An 18,689-nucleotide genomic window follows, 5' to 3' on the forward strand; every position below is an offset into this window, starting at 1 on the left:
GCTCCGAATTAGGAGTCCGGCTCTGCTCCCCTGCTAGCCCCATCGGGGCACCGGTGGCTCCCTGGTGGAAAGTCTTGCCCCATCAACATCAAAGCCCCTGGCACTTGGAGGGAGACCCAGCCCCACTCCTGGAGGAGCTCACACTCAGGTGCTAGGGAAAAAGGCTGCAACATGTATCGAGCACGTGTTGTACGCCTGGCCCAAGGTTAGGCCTCCAGAGGCCACCATTTCCGACGCTCTCCTTGTGCAACGGGGCACACAGGGGTGACCTAGCCCAGGGAGACCAGCAAGGGGAGGCAGGGAGGAGAGTGGCTACACAGCCCTGTGTCCTTTGCATCTCCAAGTGCCTGGTGGGCAGACCTGAACCCAGGACCCCAGGCAGGGAACAAGATGCAAGAAGACGGGGCCCAGCCACTCCTGCACCAGTTCCTGCCGGCTTCATCTAAGTGGGCCCAGCTGAGCCAGTCCCTACCCCAGGCCGCGCCCTGGCCCCTGCCCCGGACCCTGGCAGGTTGTGTGTGGGCATCAGGGGTAGCTCTGGCATCAGCCTGGCCTGGGTTCCGGGCTCTCTCCCACCCCTCTAGGCGAGTGGTCCAGGGCCTCCCTGGAAGCATGGGTTTAGACCAGGCCTTTCCTAAATTTGCATCTCCTGCTAGGCACAGAGAGGGAAGCCTTCCCTCGGGTTCCAGAAGGACTCTCTTGGAGCCCTACCCCTTGTCACCTGCTCAGCTCTTCCTTGTCCTGAAGCCCCCCTCAGGAGCCAGCCATCCCGGTGCCACCTGAAAGTTCCACTGGGATCTCAGGGTATGGCGGGGCAGAGAAGTGGAGGAAGTTGCTGAAGGTCACACAGCCAGTGGGTGGCCAAGCCAGGACTCCAGCCTGGAGCCGGTAGAGGACAGCGATCCAGGGAATGGCCTTTGCAGCCAGTCAGCTTAGGCTGAACCCTGTCTCTGCCACTTGCCAGCTGTGTGACCTTGGACAAGTCACCTTACCAGCCTGTGCTTTACTGTCCTCACCTGTGAAATGGGGATAAGCCACCCTGCCCCCCTGCCAAGGCTGGAGGAGAGGATGAGATGACAGACGGGATGAGTGTGGCAGAACGCCTGGCATGGAGGAAGCTGTTATCATGGAGCATCTCTCACCAGTGTATGTGGCTCCAGGATGGCGAGAGGAGAGAAGACGCTAGATTGACAGGCCAGCTACCAACCCTCCCAGCCTGTTACCCCTGGAAGCCTCAAAACCAGGAACACACAGAAAGGGTCAAGAGCAAGAAATAACACAGGTCTTTTATTTGCTCCAGAACGTGGCTGCTGTGTGGTCTGAGGGTGCCATGCATTCCCGGAGCCCCCGAGGGACACCTCGCTCAGGGGGGCTGGATTTCTGCACAAGATCAGACAGCAGCACCCACCCGGCCAGGCCTCATCAGTCCAGAAGGCCCAGCTGCCCACCAGGGGTGCCCGGGACCAGCAAATCCCCTGAAACTGGAAAGTGGTGTCCACCTTCTCTGCAAGGTGGCTTTTCACAAGGCGTTGGTTAAAATATTGCACTTGTAAATGAAGAAAATTGATGAGGCCAAGGTTTCCTATGACAGGACAACGTGCCAAGCATCCAACTACTGTTTAAATAAATAAAATTCAAGGCCGGGGTCTGAGCCGAGAGCCCGGGCAGCCCCTGTGGAGAGCCCCGGGCCCCGCGCCCCCGCCCTGTCCGCCAGTTCTGTAAGGAACTCGGTCGATGCGAAGTCTGCACAGCAGGATGCAGCAGCTCCAGGTCTCGCTCAGCCAGGGCCCCTGCCCTGCCCGGGCCCTTGAGTCCCCTCGTACCGGGGCAGTGGGGACCCAACGGGGCCAGTCCTTCTACTCCTCCAGTGGCCTGGGCCTCTCTTGGTCCAGGCTTCTCATCCAAGTGTCTGTCTGTCCGTCCAGAGACGCAGCCTCTGGGGGCTCGCTTGCCCCCTCCGTCGCATGGGGGAGGGTGGCAGGTGGGGAGGTGGCCCAGCCCGCCTAGTGTGAACTCTGAGCTCTCTGCCGGCAGCCCCTAAAGCGGGGGACTCATCTTCTTCTGGTTAATGAGGTCCAGGTAGAGGTCAGAGCGGAGGAAGCGTGGGTACGAGTCCTTCTCCATGAGCCCAAAGATGCGCTTCTGTGCCAGATCGAAGCAGCCCCGTGTGACGCTCTGCAGGTTGTCCTTGGTGTGCTCCCGTGTGTACGAGTCCAGGTTGACCTGCGAGGCAGAGGGCGGTACAGTCAGGGCCGCCTGCGGGGGGCTGACCCTGGGGCCCGGGGGCCTGGAGTGGGACCTACACAGCCTCTCTGCCTCCAAGCCCCTCTGCTCCACATCTTACGGTTCAGAGTGCAGGCCCCAGGTCAGTGGATTTAAGTCCTGGCTCGGTCACTTACTGTAGAGGTGGTAGAGTTTATAGGGCCTGAAAACACCCCCTTCAGGGTCAGGCTGCACCAGCAGCGCCACGACAGTGTGGCCTTAAGTGCTCTGAGCCTCAGTCTCATCTACAGGCTAGGGATAGAGGACCTGCCTCAAAGAGTTGTGAAAACTAAGCACTGATCACCCATACTAAAAACACTTTGCACACAGTACCTGGCTCACAGTAAGCACTCAATAGATGTGAGCTACTATGATCGGCTCCCTGGGACCGTCTCCTCATTTTTAAAACGAAGATAATATTAAAACCTATTTTACAGGTTGTCATGAGAGTTAAATCCGAGAGTGCATACATAAAGCGCTTAGCATGTGCCTGGCACACGGCGCCTCAATGGTGGCTATTTTTGTTATCTACAGAATTCACTTCTTCCCGGGGCCCCAGCTTGTATCCTCTCCACCCCGGGCACTCTGCCCTCTCCCCTTCCTGAGCTTTCCTTGAGGCTGCCCGGCACCCCGAATCGCTGAGAGGCCGCTGGGCCTGGGGATGGGCCCCACCTCCTTGCACGCCTGGATCGCGATGTACTCCGCAAAGATCTTCTTGGCCTTGGACGCCATCTTGGATTGTGACTTGACCTTCTTGAAGTCTTCGCACGCCAGCCAGAATTCCAGGTTCTCCTCACTGAACTCAGTGCGAAGGAAGGCCTGGAACACTGCTAACCCATCTGTGAGGAGAAGCCCACACCCTGGGTTGAGAGGCAGAACCAGCCATCCTGCCCTCCGGACCCCCAGCTTCCACTCCTGAGGCCTTTCGGGTGGAGACGTGGGGAGCTTAGTACGATGGCCTGCTCCCGAGAGCCAGGAGCCCTGGGACGTGGCCTCACCCCTGCCATTGCCTCTTTGTGGGCCTTGGGCTGGTCTCTCCCCTGTCTGTGCCTCACTTTCCTCATCTGTAAAGTGGGGATCACCAGCCCCGTCTCCTGGAGCCCTGAAGATCAGAGGGGATCCTGCCCGTGACCTGGTGGGCACATCTGGCCCAGGGTAAGTAAGCTCTCAGTACATGGAAATGTTTACTGTTATTCTGGGAATATAGGTCTGAGCACACAGGTCCCAACGGCCTCTAGCAGACAGTGCCAGCTCCCATGGACAGGGAGGGACTGGCAGAAGCTGGCTCCAAGGCCGGACCAAGGGCCTCAGCCAGGCTCAGCCTCTCCCCACAGCAGGGACACCTGACTGGGCCCAGGAAGGAGGGGAAAGTGACCTCTCCAGGACCAGCCACACTCTCTGGGTCTGGGAGAGGAGGGCAGGAGAGGGCAGGGAGAGACACGGGAGGGGACAGGCTGGCTGGCCTCTACTCACATTTATGAAGCAGCAGCTTCTCCAGGGACTCACCCCACTTGAGGGCTTCCTCCGAGGTGGGCCTGAGGGGCAAAGGAAGGAGCACAAGGGGTTACCGTGCGGCCTGGGGGAGTCTGGTGGCTGGGTCTGGGGGACCTCTGTTAGCTGCCCTTGGGCCAGGCAGTGGCCAAGCCGAGTTGGGGAGCCCAGGAGAGGGCCCAGGCCTCTTCCTGGGGCTGACATCCCTTCAGCCCCCACCTCCGCCCCTGCCCGGCCGTCCTTCCTAGGGCAGCTCTTTCCCACCAGGGCTGCTGCTCGCCAGGTACCAGACTCCCACGACCACAAGAGCCTCCATCCAACCCAGAGCTCGATCTGGCCGACAAAACCCCCTCCCCCTATCCCCACTGCCAGCCCTGCTCCCCTGGCGACCAGTGAGTGCCTGAGGGGGTCCCGGGGTACCCGACAGGACCTACTTGAATGACTTCATCACTTTGTCTGCCTTGACAGCTGGTTGGGCCCCAGGGGACTCGTTCCGCCGCCTGAAGATGCCCAGCTTGTTCTTCATGTCCTTGGCTCTGGGGGCAGAAGCAGAGAAGGGGGTCGGTCAGCCTGGCACACTCGGCGCCCGCAAATTCAGGGTCGGGAGGGTGTGGGCTGGAGCAAGGGGCACCTACTCCTTCATCGTATGCCGCCTCTGTAGGTTCCCGTTGCGTGTGAGGTACATGCCTCGGAGCATCTCTGTAGGGCCCCCCACCTTGGGGCCCCCGGACGGTCTGCAGGGAGCACCCCGGGCTCCTGTCCCCGACCCCACGTCCCGGGCGGCGGGCAGCAATGGTGCAGGGCTGCAGCCGTGCAGCTCGCTGGAATCTCAGCCGGATGACTGGACTCCCAGGCACAGGCCGGACTGGGACTCAGACGGGAGGAGCCAGGAAATGGGAGGGACCAGGATGAGGAGCAGAGAAAAAAAATATCCCTCCCGGCCAACCCTGAGAGGAAGCCCGTGAAAGGGGCATGTGTCTGCACGGGGCAGCCTCTGGGGCCCGCCCAGGCAGGAAGCCAGACCCAGTTATTTGTGACCGGCCTCCTCGTTACCATGGCAACGCCCGGGAGGGAGGAGAAAACAAGTCAGCAAGTCAGCAAATTGCTGGGAGCGAAGGACGCTCTGCCCACCAGGGTGGCAGGACTGGCTATTTTTAGCCAAGAACCATTTTTAGCCTCAGCATCACTCCCCCTGCCCCAGGCACATTTCAGCACTAGGCGAAGCTGCTGGTGAGAAAGGGGTTAAGTTTCTCATGTTCATATTTGCCCCCAGCCTTGTCCTGAGACCCCCTACACTGGGCACCTCCCTCCTGGAGATCAGCTCCTGCCAGCTGGCCCCTCAATCACTGGCTTTGGATACATCCATCCATGAATATGCAGGAGTCCCAAAAGTCTTAGTACCGTCTGAAGCTTGAATAACTTCAGAAGTACTAATCCTATAAACTTTCAGAAACAACATTCGAAAATTTAATTAATTTTTTATGCACATTTAGTTTTGTGATTTTTGAATAATAATTTTTTTTTTTTTTGAGGAAGATTAGCCCTGAGCTAACATCTGCCGCCAATCCTCCTCTTTCTGCTGAGGAAGACTGGCCCTGAGCTAACATCCATGCCCATCTTCCTCTACTGCATATGTGGGACGCCTACCACAGCATGGCTTTGCCAAGCAGTGCCATGTCCACACCCAGGATCTGAACCGGCGAACCCCAGGCCACCGAAGTGGAAGGTGCGAACTTAACCGCTGTGCCACCGGGCTAGCCCCTTGAATAATAAATTATTTTAATTTTTGATCTCTGTTCTTCCGATTAAAGATGAAAAATACTGAGACTAGAAGCGAACATTAAAAATGTATTATTAAAAATCACAAAGCTATGTAAGTGTAAAAGAAATTTAAGTAATTCAACTTTCAAATGCATTTTGTAAGTCTGCAGCATTTATACTTCTGAAGGTATTCAAGCTTCAAACAGCACTAAGACCTACGGGACATGCTGTGTAATTAAGGAAAGTGGTACCTGGGGGAGGTTAAGAGCCTCGGCACTGGAGCCAGACAGGCACGGGTTCGAATCCCAGCTTCAGCAGTTACTGCTGTGTGCCCTTTGGCAAGTTCCCTAACCTCTCTGAACACCAAGTTTTCTCATCTGTCAAACAGGGATGATAATAGTGCCTACCATCTGCTGGGGTCGTTGTCAATGCACATAAAGCTTCAGCACAGTGCCTGGGGCTTAGGAGCTGAGGCCCACCTGTGTCCTGAGGGTCTGGGGCAGCTGCCCAGGAATGGGGACTCTGTTCCAGCAGGTTCCAAGCCAATGAGATAAGGCCAAGGATCCAGGGATCTGTGGCCCTCCGGGTGAGGATGAGGGCCCTCAGAAAGCCCTGGGTGGGCTGGGAGCGAGAGCACAGGGCTCCCTTGGGGCAACGTGCTCTGAGAACCCCTGCTCTGGGCCCACCGTGCAGGTGAGGACACAGAAGCCCGGGGAGCGGGAGGGGCTGGCCCAAGGCCCACCCTGCAGGCTGCTCCATGCCCCCACTGTGTTTCTCTGTGGCCGGAGGCTCCTCTCCCCCCACAGGCACAGCTGGCCAGACTCCCAGCTGCAGGGCACAGCTGGAGAGCTCCTTGGAAGTCCCTGATTACCACATGGGCAACTCCAGAAAGGACGGCAGAGGTCAGAGGGGTTCCATGTGTCCCCCTGGGGCCCAGAGGGCAGAACAGGGACCCACAAGAGGAAGCTCAAGGAGCACTGCCTCCAATCAGAGCCGTGAGATGGAAGGAGTGGCCTCTGGGGACAGGCCACCTCACTAGGGGCTCAGAGGCCACTGAGCAGGGGTGCTGTGGGCCTCCCACAGAAAGCTGTGCACCCAGCTTAAAAGTAACAGGCTCTGAAGAAAAAAATATGTATTTATATTTATATATCTTTAGAGCCAGCATGCCAGGTTTCAGATCTCAGCTGCACCACTCACTAGCTATGTGACCTTGGACAAGTACCTTAACTTCTTTCTGCCTCAGTTTACTCTTTGTAAAACAGGATAAATACGAAAAAAGGAAAAGTAAAATAAAATAATGGTAAAGATGAAATGAGACAATGTATGTCATGCACACACGACAGTGCCCAGCCACAAATATTAGTCATGTTTAGCATTATCCCAGATTCTGAGGCCTCCACTAAGCTTTCAAGAAGGTGAGCTTCTGGCATTCAAAAGGCCACGCCCACTGCGAGAGGAGGCTGGAGTCCGGGGACCATGGCAGCCCCAGGACCCTGGACGCCCGCCCTCCACTCCCCTCCACCACGCCACCCCTGGGAGCACCGCCCCAGCAGCTCTGGCGCTGCCTGGCCTAGATGGTCGGTGCAAAGGACTGTTTTTGTGCCTTTCACCTTCCCCAGAAAGTGCGATTGCTCCTGGCTGCGGACTGAGGGATACTGCGGGAAATCGGAGAGGGCCGGGGAGCGGGGGGAAGAGAGTTTCTAGGGTAGTGGGCCCCAGCCAAGGCTGCGGGAGGCATCTGGGAAGGCCTCCTGCCCTCCTCCCCCAGGCCAGTTCCTGCATAACGGTGGCACCACAGGCCCTGGAGGGGAGGGGCTTCTCTCCAGGGACCTCTGTGTGCCCCACTGCCCCCTCTCAGAACCTCCCTGCAGTCTCCAGGGCCTCAGGCCGGGGGTACAAGGAGACCTGGAGCACTCCCCCACTCACCCTATTAGCTGGCATCTCTAACAAACCTCCGAAGGGAAAGCGTAAGGGGCGCAGAGCGCGGCCAGAAAGGCTGGGGAGCGGGGATCCGCTGTCTGGGCCAGCAGCGCCCCCTCCTGGCGACGCCCGGTACTGCTAGCACTCAAGAGCTTGAGAGGAGAAAGGGGAACCCCGAGAACAGTCATTCGTCCAGCGCTTCCTCAGAGGGAGCAAAGAACTTGCCAGGTCACTCCGCCAGGGCTTGGCTCAGAGCTGGGCCGTGGCCAGGGTACCCTGGCTGGTTGCCTCTGCTTGGTTCCCCGTGGCTTGCAGGTCCTGAGTCAGCACCTTGCCTTGCTCTGTTGATGCTGAGGGCAGTGCTGGCTGCTCAGGACCCTGGTGACCCCACCCTGGGACCACTGCTAAGCCCTGAGTTTCTGTGGTTCGTGGGTGTCTGTCTGGGGCAGGACTGGGGGCACCCCTTCTCCCCACCTGCACCCCTGGAGGAGAAACAAGCCCGAGGGCAGAGGAGGAAGACGGGTGCAAGGAGCCGCCCCAAGGGGAAGGGTGAAGGCTGTGGATCTTTCCAACGTACAGGTTTTTGCCTTTTCTCTTCCGGGCAGCTTCGTCATCGTCCCCAGCTGTGTCAGGCCCACTCATCTGCGGAGAAAAGACAGACACGTGGCAGTCTCGGCCTCAGGGGCTGCTGTCTGAGCAAAGAGAGGCTCAGGGATCCAACAGCTCCTGCAAACCAGCCCACCCCACCCCCTCGAAGCCCCCACCCATCACAGGACAGGTGAGGGAGGGAAGCTGATACTGGGCACAGCCTGTCCATGGAATGCAACGGGCCTGGCAGAGCGTCCAGCCAAAGGGCTCTCCTCCTGGGGCACCTAAGTCCCCATCTTTCAAGGGGAGAAGCCAGAGACCCAGCACTGATGACAGAGGCATCACTGCAGGCAGTAGGGCAGGCTGGGGAGCAGGGCTCCAGGCAGGGTTCTGCTGTGTGACCCGGCCTATCACTGTCCCTCTGGAGCCTCTATTTCTTAATTTCAAAATCGAGATCATAATGACTAACCCAGGATGCTGAGGTTTGAAGGAGACCCGAAATCGGTCAGCAGTGAGTAAAGTGAATTATTACACAGGCCTGAGAGTACCTCTCTTGCCTTAAAGCTTTCCATGGCTCCCTAGTGCCCTCAGGACAACGTTCAAACTCCAGAACATGATGTACAGGGTCTACCATCTCAGGATCTGGGCAGAAAGTTCCATTTTAACATCGGTTACAATGCCTTCAGTTACGTCTCCAGCTTGACCCCTGCTCCAGGACCTCCTCCACCCCACCTCCAACCACACGGAACATCTTACCCTGCCCTGCCCCTCACCACGGGCCTTCGCGTGTGCTATTCCTTCCACAAGGGATGCTTTTGTGACTCTCGCACCTCCCTCTCCTCCTGAGACTCAGCCTCAGGACAGACCCAGACCTCGGGTAAGCCGCTGAAATGCCTTTTCACCCGGGAAGCACTCCCTGCCCACAGACCAAGGTTGGGCCCCCTTCACCCCTTTTGAGGTCCCCACCACATCCGAAATGGCCTGTTCCAAATCAGTCTCCTCTGCTTGATGGTGAGTTCTCAAAAGCACGGCCTCTGTGAGTCCGGGTCACCTTCAGGGGCCCTGGCTCACATTAGGAGTTCAATAAGAATGTGTCGAATGAATGAACAGATCAAGAGAGAGGGAGAGTAGCCTGGGAAAGATGAGTGTTGGGGCCGTCGCTGTTTGACAGAAGGCCTGCAAGTGCTCCACTGCAGCCCCCGGATCCCACCCCGCCCACCCCCATCCCCTCGCCTTTGCCTGTGCTGCGCCCCTTCCAGGAACCCCTCTCCTCTTCGCCCAGTCAGCCACTCCTCCAGACCACTCCAGACTCCCATCATCTCTAGTGGGGCTGCCTCTGTCTCCCTTGCCCTCCCTGTGTTTGTCTGTCTTCTTCCAGGGGAAACCCAGGGCCCCCAAAAAGTGCCAACCCAGTGCAGAAGCCTAGGAAATGCTCTAAGACGGCAGAGGAGCTAGAGCGCAGAGGGGGCTGGGTGTGGACACTATGTCCCAAGACAAGACAGAAGGTGTGGATCTCAGCTCTGACTCCTCAGGAGCCCCACTCTGGGCCTCAGTTTCCTCATTTGTATAATAAAGAAGACAGGCTAAGCCTTAAAATACAGTGTTCTTAATTCTGGAAAGAAAAGGGGCCTTATTCCAGAGAGAGCCAGCAGGGGGAGCTCTAGCTGCAGTGGAGCACTCACCCGTGGGTGGATGGGTGGGTGGATGGATGGATGGATGGATGGATGGATGGATGGGTGGGTGGATGGATGGATGGATGGATGGATGGAAGGACGGACGGATGGATGGACGGATGGATGGATGAATGGACGGATGGACGGATGGATGAGTTATAGCTTCATTTACCGAGTCTGCACTATAGGCCAGACCCTGAAATGGGCATTATCCAGAAACTCTCTCATTAATCTTCACGGCTAGTCCATATAGTAAACGGAAAGAAGTTGTCACTTGCCCCAGGATACCCAGCATGTATGTGACAGCTGGAATCTCTGTCTGTCTGAATTCAAGGCCTGTGTTTCTCCACTAGAGGATGCTGCCACTCAAATGCAAGGACAGGGCACATTTTGAATGTTTTCAGTGAAAGACTCGGGAAATGCCGCTTCCTTCCTGAGCACGCTGCCCCACCAGGGTTGTAAACGTGTGTGTACGTGCACGCACAGGCACACACCCATCTACGGTGTGTGATCCCAGAGCCAGGGTTTGCAGCCAGGCCTGGGATGGATCCTGCTTTCACTGACTTTGGAGACCTTTCCAAGCCTCTCAGCTGCAGCTTCTGCCACTCTGATATAGGCATGGTGACAGCCACCCGCCTGGCTTTGGAAGAGTCACCAGGATAAAAGTGTGGCCCCTGTGGCCCAATCCTGGCACACGGAACACTCTTTGTCACCAGGGGCTGCCAGTGCTTACTGCTCAGTGAGTGTTACTGCTGTCACCCCGTTACACACACAGCCTGCGGTCACAGTGGTCTGGCTAGGCAGTGCCCAAGGCCCCCACCCGTGGGAAAGGGCCGTGGCGCTGGGCTTCCTCCCATTCTAACCTCAGCTTCCGCACTTTATCAATCCCACACAATGGGCCTGGGGACCACTCCCGCCCCGCCGCCACCCCTCGCCTCTGTACTGCTGGGAAATGGGCTCTTCCTTCCACTGCGGGGAGGGGGTCATCTTCGGAAGGGTCCGGCCCACGCCAGTCAGCCTGACAGAGTAGAGGGGCCAGGCAGCTCTGGCCCTGGAGGAGTCGGCCCCCAGAGCAGCCAGGGACACCCAGGCACCAAAGGGGCTTGCGGGCCAGAAAGAGAAGAAACTAAGACAGAAAGTCGGGGTTCGATTCCCAGCCCCTAAGCAGCCCCCGAGGCTCCTGTCTCCAGGAGCAGCAGCAAGCCCTGCCCAGGGCCCGGAAGGCAAAGGGACTCTGCTTCCTGCTGTTCCCTGCACATGTGACCCTCCCTGCTGACAGGCAAGGGGTGGGTGAGCCCAGAAGCACCCAGGCCTCCCTTCACTCCAGGCAGGAACCCTGGGCCTGCCCAGCCCCTACTCAGCCACCTCCAGGGATGGGGGCTCACCGCCTCTTGGAATAATAATTATAATCCTTATTGTAATTATAACTATAATAATAGTCACGGTAAAGTGTAGATCCTAAGCTGCCTGGATTTGAATCCTAGCTCAGTCACTTATGGGCTAATTGACCCAAGCCAAGTTACCTCCCCTCTCTGTGCCTCAGTTTCTTTGTTTGTAAAATCAGGACAATGACTGGACCTACCTAATGAGTTAGCACAGGCGAAGCGCTCAGCCTGGTGCGGGGCGTGCTGAGTGCCCATTAGCCTCCGTGGTTACTGCTCTGATTCAGTGAGCTGTCCGTGCCCCCGGCACCGGCCTCAAGGGCCTTAACACACTTTATCCAACCCAGTCTTCACAATAATTCTGAAAGCGATCTGCTGTCGCTTCCTCCAGTTTATAGCTGAGGAAACTGAGGCCCAGAGCAGGTCAGTGACTTGCCTGGGCTCTCCCAGCTGGCAAGCAGCACAGCGTTTCAGGTCCGGCTCCAGAGCCCACCCAGGATGGAGGCCTCTCCTGGGAGCAGGGCCTCACCTGGCTCCCCGCAGTGGTCCTGACCTGACTCCAGGGCCACCTGGCCGTGCCCGGCTGCTCTCTCTGACCCAACTCCCCCTGGCAGGCTCCATGGAACCTTGTGGAAACACTGGATCTGAACTCTACACTTATTTGTTTAGACATAGGAAATAATCCTTCTTGAGGCTGTTTTTTAAATAGGAGGCTGGAAGGCGTTCTCACATCTTGGAGCTAGAAAGCATCTTAGGGGTCCTCTTGTCTGACGTCCGGCCTGGGAGGGCAGTTCAATGCTGCAGGGCTGGCACCCTCCGCGGACAGCCTCTGCCCAAGCCAGTCCCAGCAGGAGGAGGGAGAAGGAAGCCCAGCCAGGGAGGGACCCCAGCCTCTGGTGTCCTCGCAGCCAAAGAATGACCCGTGACCCTGGGCCGAGCCGGGCCAGGCTGGGGTGTGATTCAGCGGCTGCGTCCTGGGCCCAGATGCTCTGGGGGCTTCCGGGCTCCCCAGGAAAAAGGCAGACGCAGGCCTGTGGCTCTGCCCTGCCGGCCTCCAGGAACAGCTGGCAAGGCAGGGGCAGCAGGGGGCACTGTGAGACAATTAACTCAGCACAAGGCGCCGGACCCCCGAGGACGACCTGCAGGATAACCTTGGGGGACTCTCCTCTCTAGACCTCAGGCGGCCCATCTATAAGATGCCCATGGCCCAGCAGACCATCTGTCAGGTCTGTCTGGTTCAGACATTCCTACTCACAACAGAAATTGCTCATGCACAAGAGGGCAGTATGACAGGTGGGGGAGGGGCAACGTAGGGACTGCTGCCTCTGTAACCAGCAGCATGCGCTCCAGGCAGCCTCTGCTTAGCCACACAGCAGCATGATGACCAGCCCAAGGCCATGCCAGGCCTGTCTGGCTCTCCTGGGTCTCACATCACCAGAGGATTAGTGCCATGGGCACAGAGCTTTCCACATGCTGCAGTCTCCATGAAGACGGAGCACTCCCACTTCATAAGAGAAAATCGAAGTTCAGAAAAGACATAACTTGGCCAAGGTCTCAGGACTGGGAAGGAGGAGGCAGGGCTGAGACTTGATCCTGGGTCCTAATCCACAACCTGAAGACTTCACCCCGCTCCCCTGTACCTCCTGCCTGGAAACAGTGGCATCAGCTGACCCTCCCAGGAACCTGACTCTTCCAGCCAGGAAGACGGGAAGTCATGGGGGGACCCACTGCCTCTCCCTGGGGAGAGGCCGCCAGCCCCCCAACTCCTGCTCCCCACCAGGAGGTGCACAGGATCTGGGGTGGAGCCAGAGAGGACTGGACAAGGGTGAGCCCACTGTCCAGCTCCATCATTACTCGCCATGTGGCCTGGGACAGAACACGTCTCCCTGGGCCCCAGGCTCCCCACCATAAGACAAGTACCACTGGCCCACCCTGCAGCAGTGTTGTGAAGCTAGAAAAGGGACTGGAGACACTTTGTGATGTTGGGATAACTGTTACTACTCTTGCTACTGCTCTCTTTCTTCTCCTCCTCCTCCCATTTATGGAGCACCCACCAGGTGCCGAGCACCAGGCACTGTCCTAAACGCTTCACCCAAGTCGGAATATTTCATCTTCCCAGCAACCCTATGAAGGAGGTATTATTACCATACCCATTTCACTAATGAGGAAACTGAGACTCAGAGAGGGGCAGGGACTTGCCCAAGGCCCAGTGCCAGTGAGGGATGGAGTGAGACCAAGGCGCTTGTTCAATCCGGGCCTTGCTGCCCCTTGACGAGGACAGGTTCCTTCCGGAAGCCAGCTGGCGGGAGGGAGCAGGATCCGAATGATAATGAAGGACTGGAGGCCTGGTAAGTGGACGCCATATGGAAGGATAGCCACCACGGGGCTGGGGCAGCCTCTGAGGCTCCTGCCAGCTCAGTCACTCAGGCCCAAGAAAGGAAGGGACAGACCAAAGGAGGAGAGGGGAGGGGAGGATGGCGGTGGGAACCTTGGGCACCCAAAGGAGGAAGCTGAGACAGGAGAGGGCTGGTCCAGGCCTGCTGGACTCCAGGCGGAAGTTATCTGTCAAATAGGAGCTGAGATCCACTGACCTGGGGAACGAGAATCGTACACGTGAAGGTGTATGAATTCATCTGTGTGCAATACACGTACTGGAGCAGGGGGAGGGGACAGAACGCGGACAGGTCTGCGGGGGTGGTCAGGAGTGGGAGGCTCAAGGCAGGCGATGGGCCCTTGGACCTCAGCGCCCTCCAGAGAGGAGTGGCCAGGCCTGCCTGAGTGAGCCTGAGGCCTCAGCCCCGTGGGACACAGTTCTGGACCCTCTCCTGAAGAAGCTGCATCAGGCAATGGCCTAAGATGGTGACAGTCAACCTACTGGGAGCATCACCATCTCTGGGGGCTTGTTTAAATGCAGGGTCTGGGCGCCACCCCCTGGAAATTCAGATGCCATGAGCCCGAGGTTTGGGACTTAGAAATCTACATATTAATAACCTCCTCCTGGTGATTTCAGAGCACATCAAAGTCTGAGAACCTCACGTGTTTACAGATGAGGAAACAGACCCAGTCCTGGTTCCTTTGGGACTTACTTCCAATTTCTGGCCCACAGTTGAAGGCCCTCTTCTGGAGGGCTCCAGCCTGCCCTTCCAGCCCAACCACCTTTCAGCAGAAGGTGTCCTCCCAAGTACCAAGCCTGCCTCATTGCTATGGCTGAGAAGTTAAGAAAGCTTCTGAGGCCACGTCCCAACGTGGTGGGGAAGTGTGCTGGAATCCATTAGTCATGTCTGCCATGGGCGTGGAGGGAGAAACGGCAGCACGCGTGCCATGTGTCTGCTACACCTGCCCTGCAGGAACCCCCTGCTCCAGCCAAACTGGCCTCTACAGACAGTTCTGTCCAGGTCATGTCCTCTTTCACAGAATGCTTGCCTCGTCCTCTCTGTTCATTCCAAATCTGCTCAACCTTCCAGGCCAAACTGAGGGGCATCTTTCCCCTGAAGCCTTTTCTGCTGGCCCTGGGCCCTGGGTCTCTTCTTCCTGAACGCCCAGATCTCTGAGGGATAGCTGTTCTCCCCACGACAGTCATCACAGCACGCTGCCCTGCACAGGCTGTTAGCACTTTAACAGCACTCGCCTCGCGCCTGCACCAGTACCATCAGAGACCAGGCTCTTCCAGGACATCCCCAGCCACCTGGGACACAAGTGCTATGAATCTCTGCTTTTCAGAGAAGAACTCTAAGGTTCAGAGGAGCTGAGTGACTCACCCAAGGCCACACAGTAAATAATGGACAGAGCCCAGACTCAAGAGGGCTGATGGGCTACAAGGCCATGGCGCAATCTTTCCATCTTCCCAGCCCACACAGACAACTCATTCCACACGGGCTGACATCAGCCTCACGCATCACCGTGGCCCCTGCTGTGGCACAGAGCACAGGGCCTGGCACCCAGCAGGAAATCAACAAATACTTATTCATCTGTTTATAAATATTTACAAGAGGCAAATAGCACTGTGGCTAAGAGCTCCAGCCCTGGAGCCAGAATCTAATTCGGGTTCAGACATTTATAAACTGTGCAATCTGGTGCAAGTGCGAGAACCCCTTCTGTGCCTCAGTTTCCTCATCTGTAACCGGGGCACAGTATGGTGTCCACTTCAAAGGGCTGCTGTGAGAATTAATCAGTTAATGTAAATTGCTTCGAATAAGGCCAGCCCAGAGTGAATGTGTGCTGTCATCGTGGTTGGCTGATGAACTTCTAATCTGGCCAGGCCTGGACCAAGTCTAAATTGTAACTTTTTCTCCAGCTACTATCTCGGATCTTTTAGATCCAAATACACAGTGTCCTGGGCTAGGCCACACCTGCCATACTTTCTGTGGGGACCAGCCGTACAACAGAGCTGTAAGGACACAGCATCTAGAGTCATAAAGTCACGAGCTTAAGTCCAGGTTCTGCCTTCTGGGGCCCCCCCGGGCCTCAGTTTTGTCCTCTGTGAAATGGGTAGAAGGCTCATGGGCTGGCTCAGAGAAGAAGGGGGTGGGGTAAGGTGACTGCTCCTTCCCCGCCCCCCAGCTCATGTACTCACTCCTCCTCCACCCTTGACCTTCTTACCTTCCGGTGTCCCGTGAAAAAGAGGGAAAGGTGGTGCATGGAGCCGCCGTTGCGACCCAGTTCCTTCTTGAGGGTGCGGGGCGAGGGCAGGGCCCAGGAGGAGGCGGCGCCCTCTCCGTCCGAGCAGTGCAGGGTGGTGTCAGAGGCGAAGCAGGCCCCGCGGGCCTCCTGCAGGAGGCTGCCCTCGCTGTGCGTCCGGCGCCTCAGCGAGTTCTGCACGCGCAGCGAGAGGCTGCCCTCGGCCCCCTGGCCTGTCTCGATCATACTGCTGCGCTTGGCCTCGCTGCGCCCTCCGTAGTTGTCATCACTTGTGTCCTCTTCCTCCTCTTCCTCCCCCTCCTCCCCCTCCTCAGCCTCTTCTGCATCCTCCTCCTCGCCTGAGCTGCCCCCCTCGGCCCCCGCCTTCTGGCTGTAGGTGCTATCCAGCCGGACCTCGGGGATCACAAAGGTCGGCCTGGAGGCCACAGGTGGGTCCCTGGTGGCTGCTGGTGCGTCCTCAGAGCATGTGGTCTCCTCGGCAAGGACCTCGGCTGGGTCTTGACAGGGGGGAAGGTCCTGGGCAGGGGGGTCTTTGCTGAGCAGAGCAGCTTGGCTGGGAGGGGGTTCTTGCCTGGCAGGAAGGTCCTGGCCGGGAGTGGGGGCCGGGGCTGGTGGGGAGTCCTTGCTTGGTGAGGGCTCCCGGCCTGGAGGGGCTTCCTTGCAGGAAGGCGAGTCTTTGTTGGGTAGTGATTCTTGGCCAAGAGAAGGTTCCTGATCAGAAGAGGAGTCCTTGCTGGTTGGGAGGCCTTGACCTGGACAAGGCTCTGGCCCAGGAGAGGGGTCCTTGCTTGGCGGGGCGTCTTCGGCACCTGGCCCCTTCCCTTCCTCCGAGGGCATCTCCCTCTTCTCATCTGCCTCTGATTCAAACATCTGGGAAACAAAGAGAAAACAAGAGAGCTTCAGAAGAGGAGGAAGCTGGCGATGCACGAGCCAACGTCACAGAGGCTGAAATGAAATCGGCCAGTGGCCTGGACCCCATGCCCAGCACCCCAGTCTGAAAGCTGCAGCACCAGATGGAAACTTGAAAGGCCCTTTGGCTCAGCTGCATACAGGTTCCACCCTTATCTGGACATGAAGCTTCTGCTCCATCAAAAACATGGTTGACTGTTTAGGCGAGAAGGAGAAGTAACCGCCATTATCTGGCTCTTCTTGGGCACCGGCAGCTGTGCCAAATTAAACGCTCTTATATGGTCTTCCCACTGGCCCTCAAGGGAAGTGTCAGGGCCCCTCTGTGAATAAAGGAGGAGCCAGGCATTCTCTGTCCTCTTGGACCAGAACCAAGCCAAGCCTGAAGCCAGAGCCATCACTAAGTGGGAGACTTCCAGACCAGCCAAAGAGCACCTTCGACCTGAACCAAAGTTTAAAAATCATCCTCGCGAGTCATTCAACCAAGAACTCACTCTGAATGTTTAAGCATCTTTTTGAAACTAGGAAACCGGAATGCAACCGGAACTTCAAAATATTGCCCACATCTGGACTAAATGGACGTCACAGACACGTGGGACCTCACCGAGCGATCATCCACCCAGGGATTTCTAAACCGTGTGTGGAGGAACCTCAGGAGTTCCACACAAAAGAGAGCGTTTCCTGCCTTGCACACGACCCTCGGAAGCCTGGATGTTTTTGCTGGGTTCCTACAGATTTCATCTGCAAAGGGACAAATAATGCCCTTGATGAAGTCGGGAAAGCGGCTCTCTCCCAGGAAGATCGGGGCTCAGAGCAGTCAGGAGTGTCCCCAGTGCTGCAGCCACATGGGGAAAGCAGGTCTCAGTCCGGGCTGGGCCTCTCATCACGCTCAAGGCCTTGGGATGCTGGAGCTAGAACGATTCAGAGCCCACGTTTCATCCATAATGAGGCCAGAGCCACCTAGAACCAATGAAAGAGAAGACGCCACACAGACCTGGCAACTGTACAGACACACGGGAACCTGTAAGTGTGCACACACACACAGGCGGAGAATTTCCCCCAGAACATAGGGTAAGAACTCTTGCTGTAGAGACCATTATAACGTCCATTTGACAGATGAGAAAGCTGAGCCCAGAGAGCAGTGACTTATGCACCGCTGCACTGCTTCCCAGAGCCTGAAAGGCTTCGCCCAAAGCCGAGAAATCCTCTAAGCCCTAGGGAGGCTGCCATGGTGAAGCCACAGCCAGGCATCCCATCAGGGAATAAGCGGCCCAGCCATGGCTTGGGCAGCTGCAGGGAGCCGCAGTCAGCTGGCAGGGGTCACACGGCCATCGGCAGCACCGGAGCGATGTGAAAGCGCGGTGTGGCTGAGAGCCACCGCCTGGGAGCATGAAAGTGAAAGGGAGTCCCCCAAGTGGTGAGGGTGTCTGAGCAAGCGAGGGAAGCTCAGCGGACTCCAGGATGATCTGGCCAGCGTCTGGGTCCCAGGCACAGCCAAAGACAGGTCCCCACTCACTCCGTGGACTTCCTGCCCTGGAAATCCTGTGGCGGCTGGGAGATGGCTCTACCCAGGGACCCCTCAAACCTCATAGCCTCAGACCCAGGAACATCTGCAATCCCAAATTCTCAGTGCACAGATGGGGAGGCTGAGGTCCAGAGAGGGGTGGGGACCAAACTAGAATCACACAGCACAGCCAGGCAGAGTTAGTCACTAAACTGACTCTGGGCCTCCAGGTCGCCACGTATTAAATGGATAACCAACGTGCCCAAGTGACCAACCAGGAGAATACACCACAGGAAAGATAAAGGCCTTCAGCAGGATGATGACGGTGGCCGTAATTGTGGTGACTTAAAAAGCGGATCTAGAGGAAAATGCTGAGGTCACCGACCTCAAACAGTGACACAACTTTCCCGTGGGCCACTAGAAGCAAACTCAGTCAAGCTCCCAGAATCAACGTTGGTGACTGTGCTGCCAGGCCCCCCATCCAGAAATCTCATCTGGAAACTAAGGGCTGCACTTGAGCCCCATCAGGCTGGTCCCAGGCGGACAGAGAAACCCTCCACAGAA

At 57.4% G+C, this 18,689-nt stretch overlaps 1 protein-coding gene across 12 annotated transcripts in view; it reads right to left on the reverse strand.

The window, feature by feature from the left end:
- Positions 1-1,267: 1,267 nt before the first annotated feature.
- The window catches only part of RGS3 (regulator of G protein signaling 3), a 118,334-nt gene continuing 100,912 nt past the window's right edge, over positions 1,268-18,689 (reverse strand). For 10 of the 12 annotated variants that reach the window (XM_070518932.1, XM_070518931.1, XM_070518934.1 and 7 more), the window contains 6 exons: positions 15,677-16,585; positions 8,012-8,076; positions 4,188-4,289; positions 3,736-3,797; positions 2,935-3,101; positions 1,268-2,223 (listed from right to left, as the gene is read on the reverse strand). In XM_070518932.1, coding sequence (XP_070375033.1) covers positions 2,038-2,223; positions 2,935-3,101; positions 3,736-3,797; positions 4,188-4,289; positions 8,012-8,076; positions 15,677-16,585 — 1,491 coding nt within the window. In that variant the 3' untranslated portion in view covers positions 1,268-2,037. Of the gene's footprint in view, positions 2,224-2,934; positions 3,102-3,735; positions 3,798-4,187; positions 4,290-4,388; positions 4,767-7,449; positions 7,587-8,011; positions 8,077-15,676; positions 16,586-18,689 lie in introns of those variants that run through there. The other 2 variants (XM_014827999.3, XM_070518933.1) reach the window with 2 other exon arrangements.

Source organism: Equus asinus, chromosome 10 (genome assembly GCF_041296235.1).
Source record: "Equus asinus isolate D_3611 breed Donkey chromosome 10, EquAss-T2T_v2, whole genome shotgun sequence".
In the NCBI taxonomy this organism is placed as follows: domain Eukaryota; kingdom Metazoa; phylum Chordata; class Mammalia; order Perissodactyla; family Equidae; genus Equus; species Equus asinus.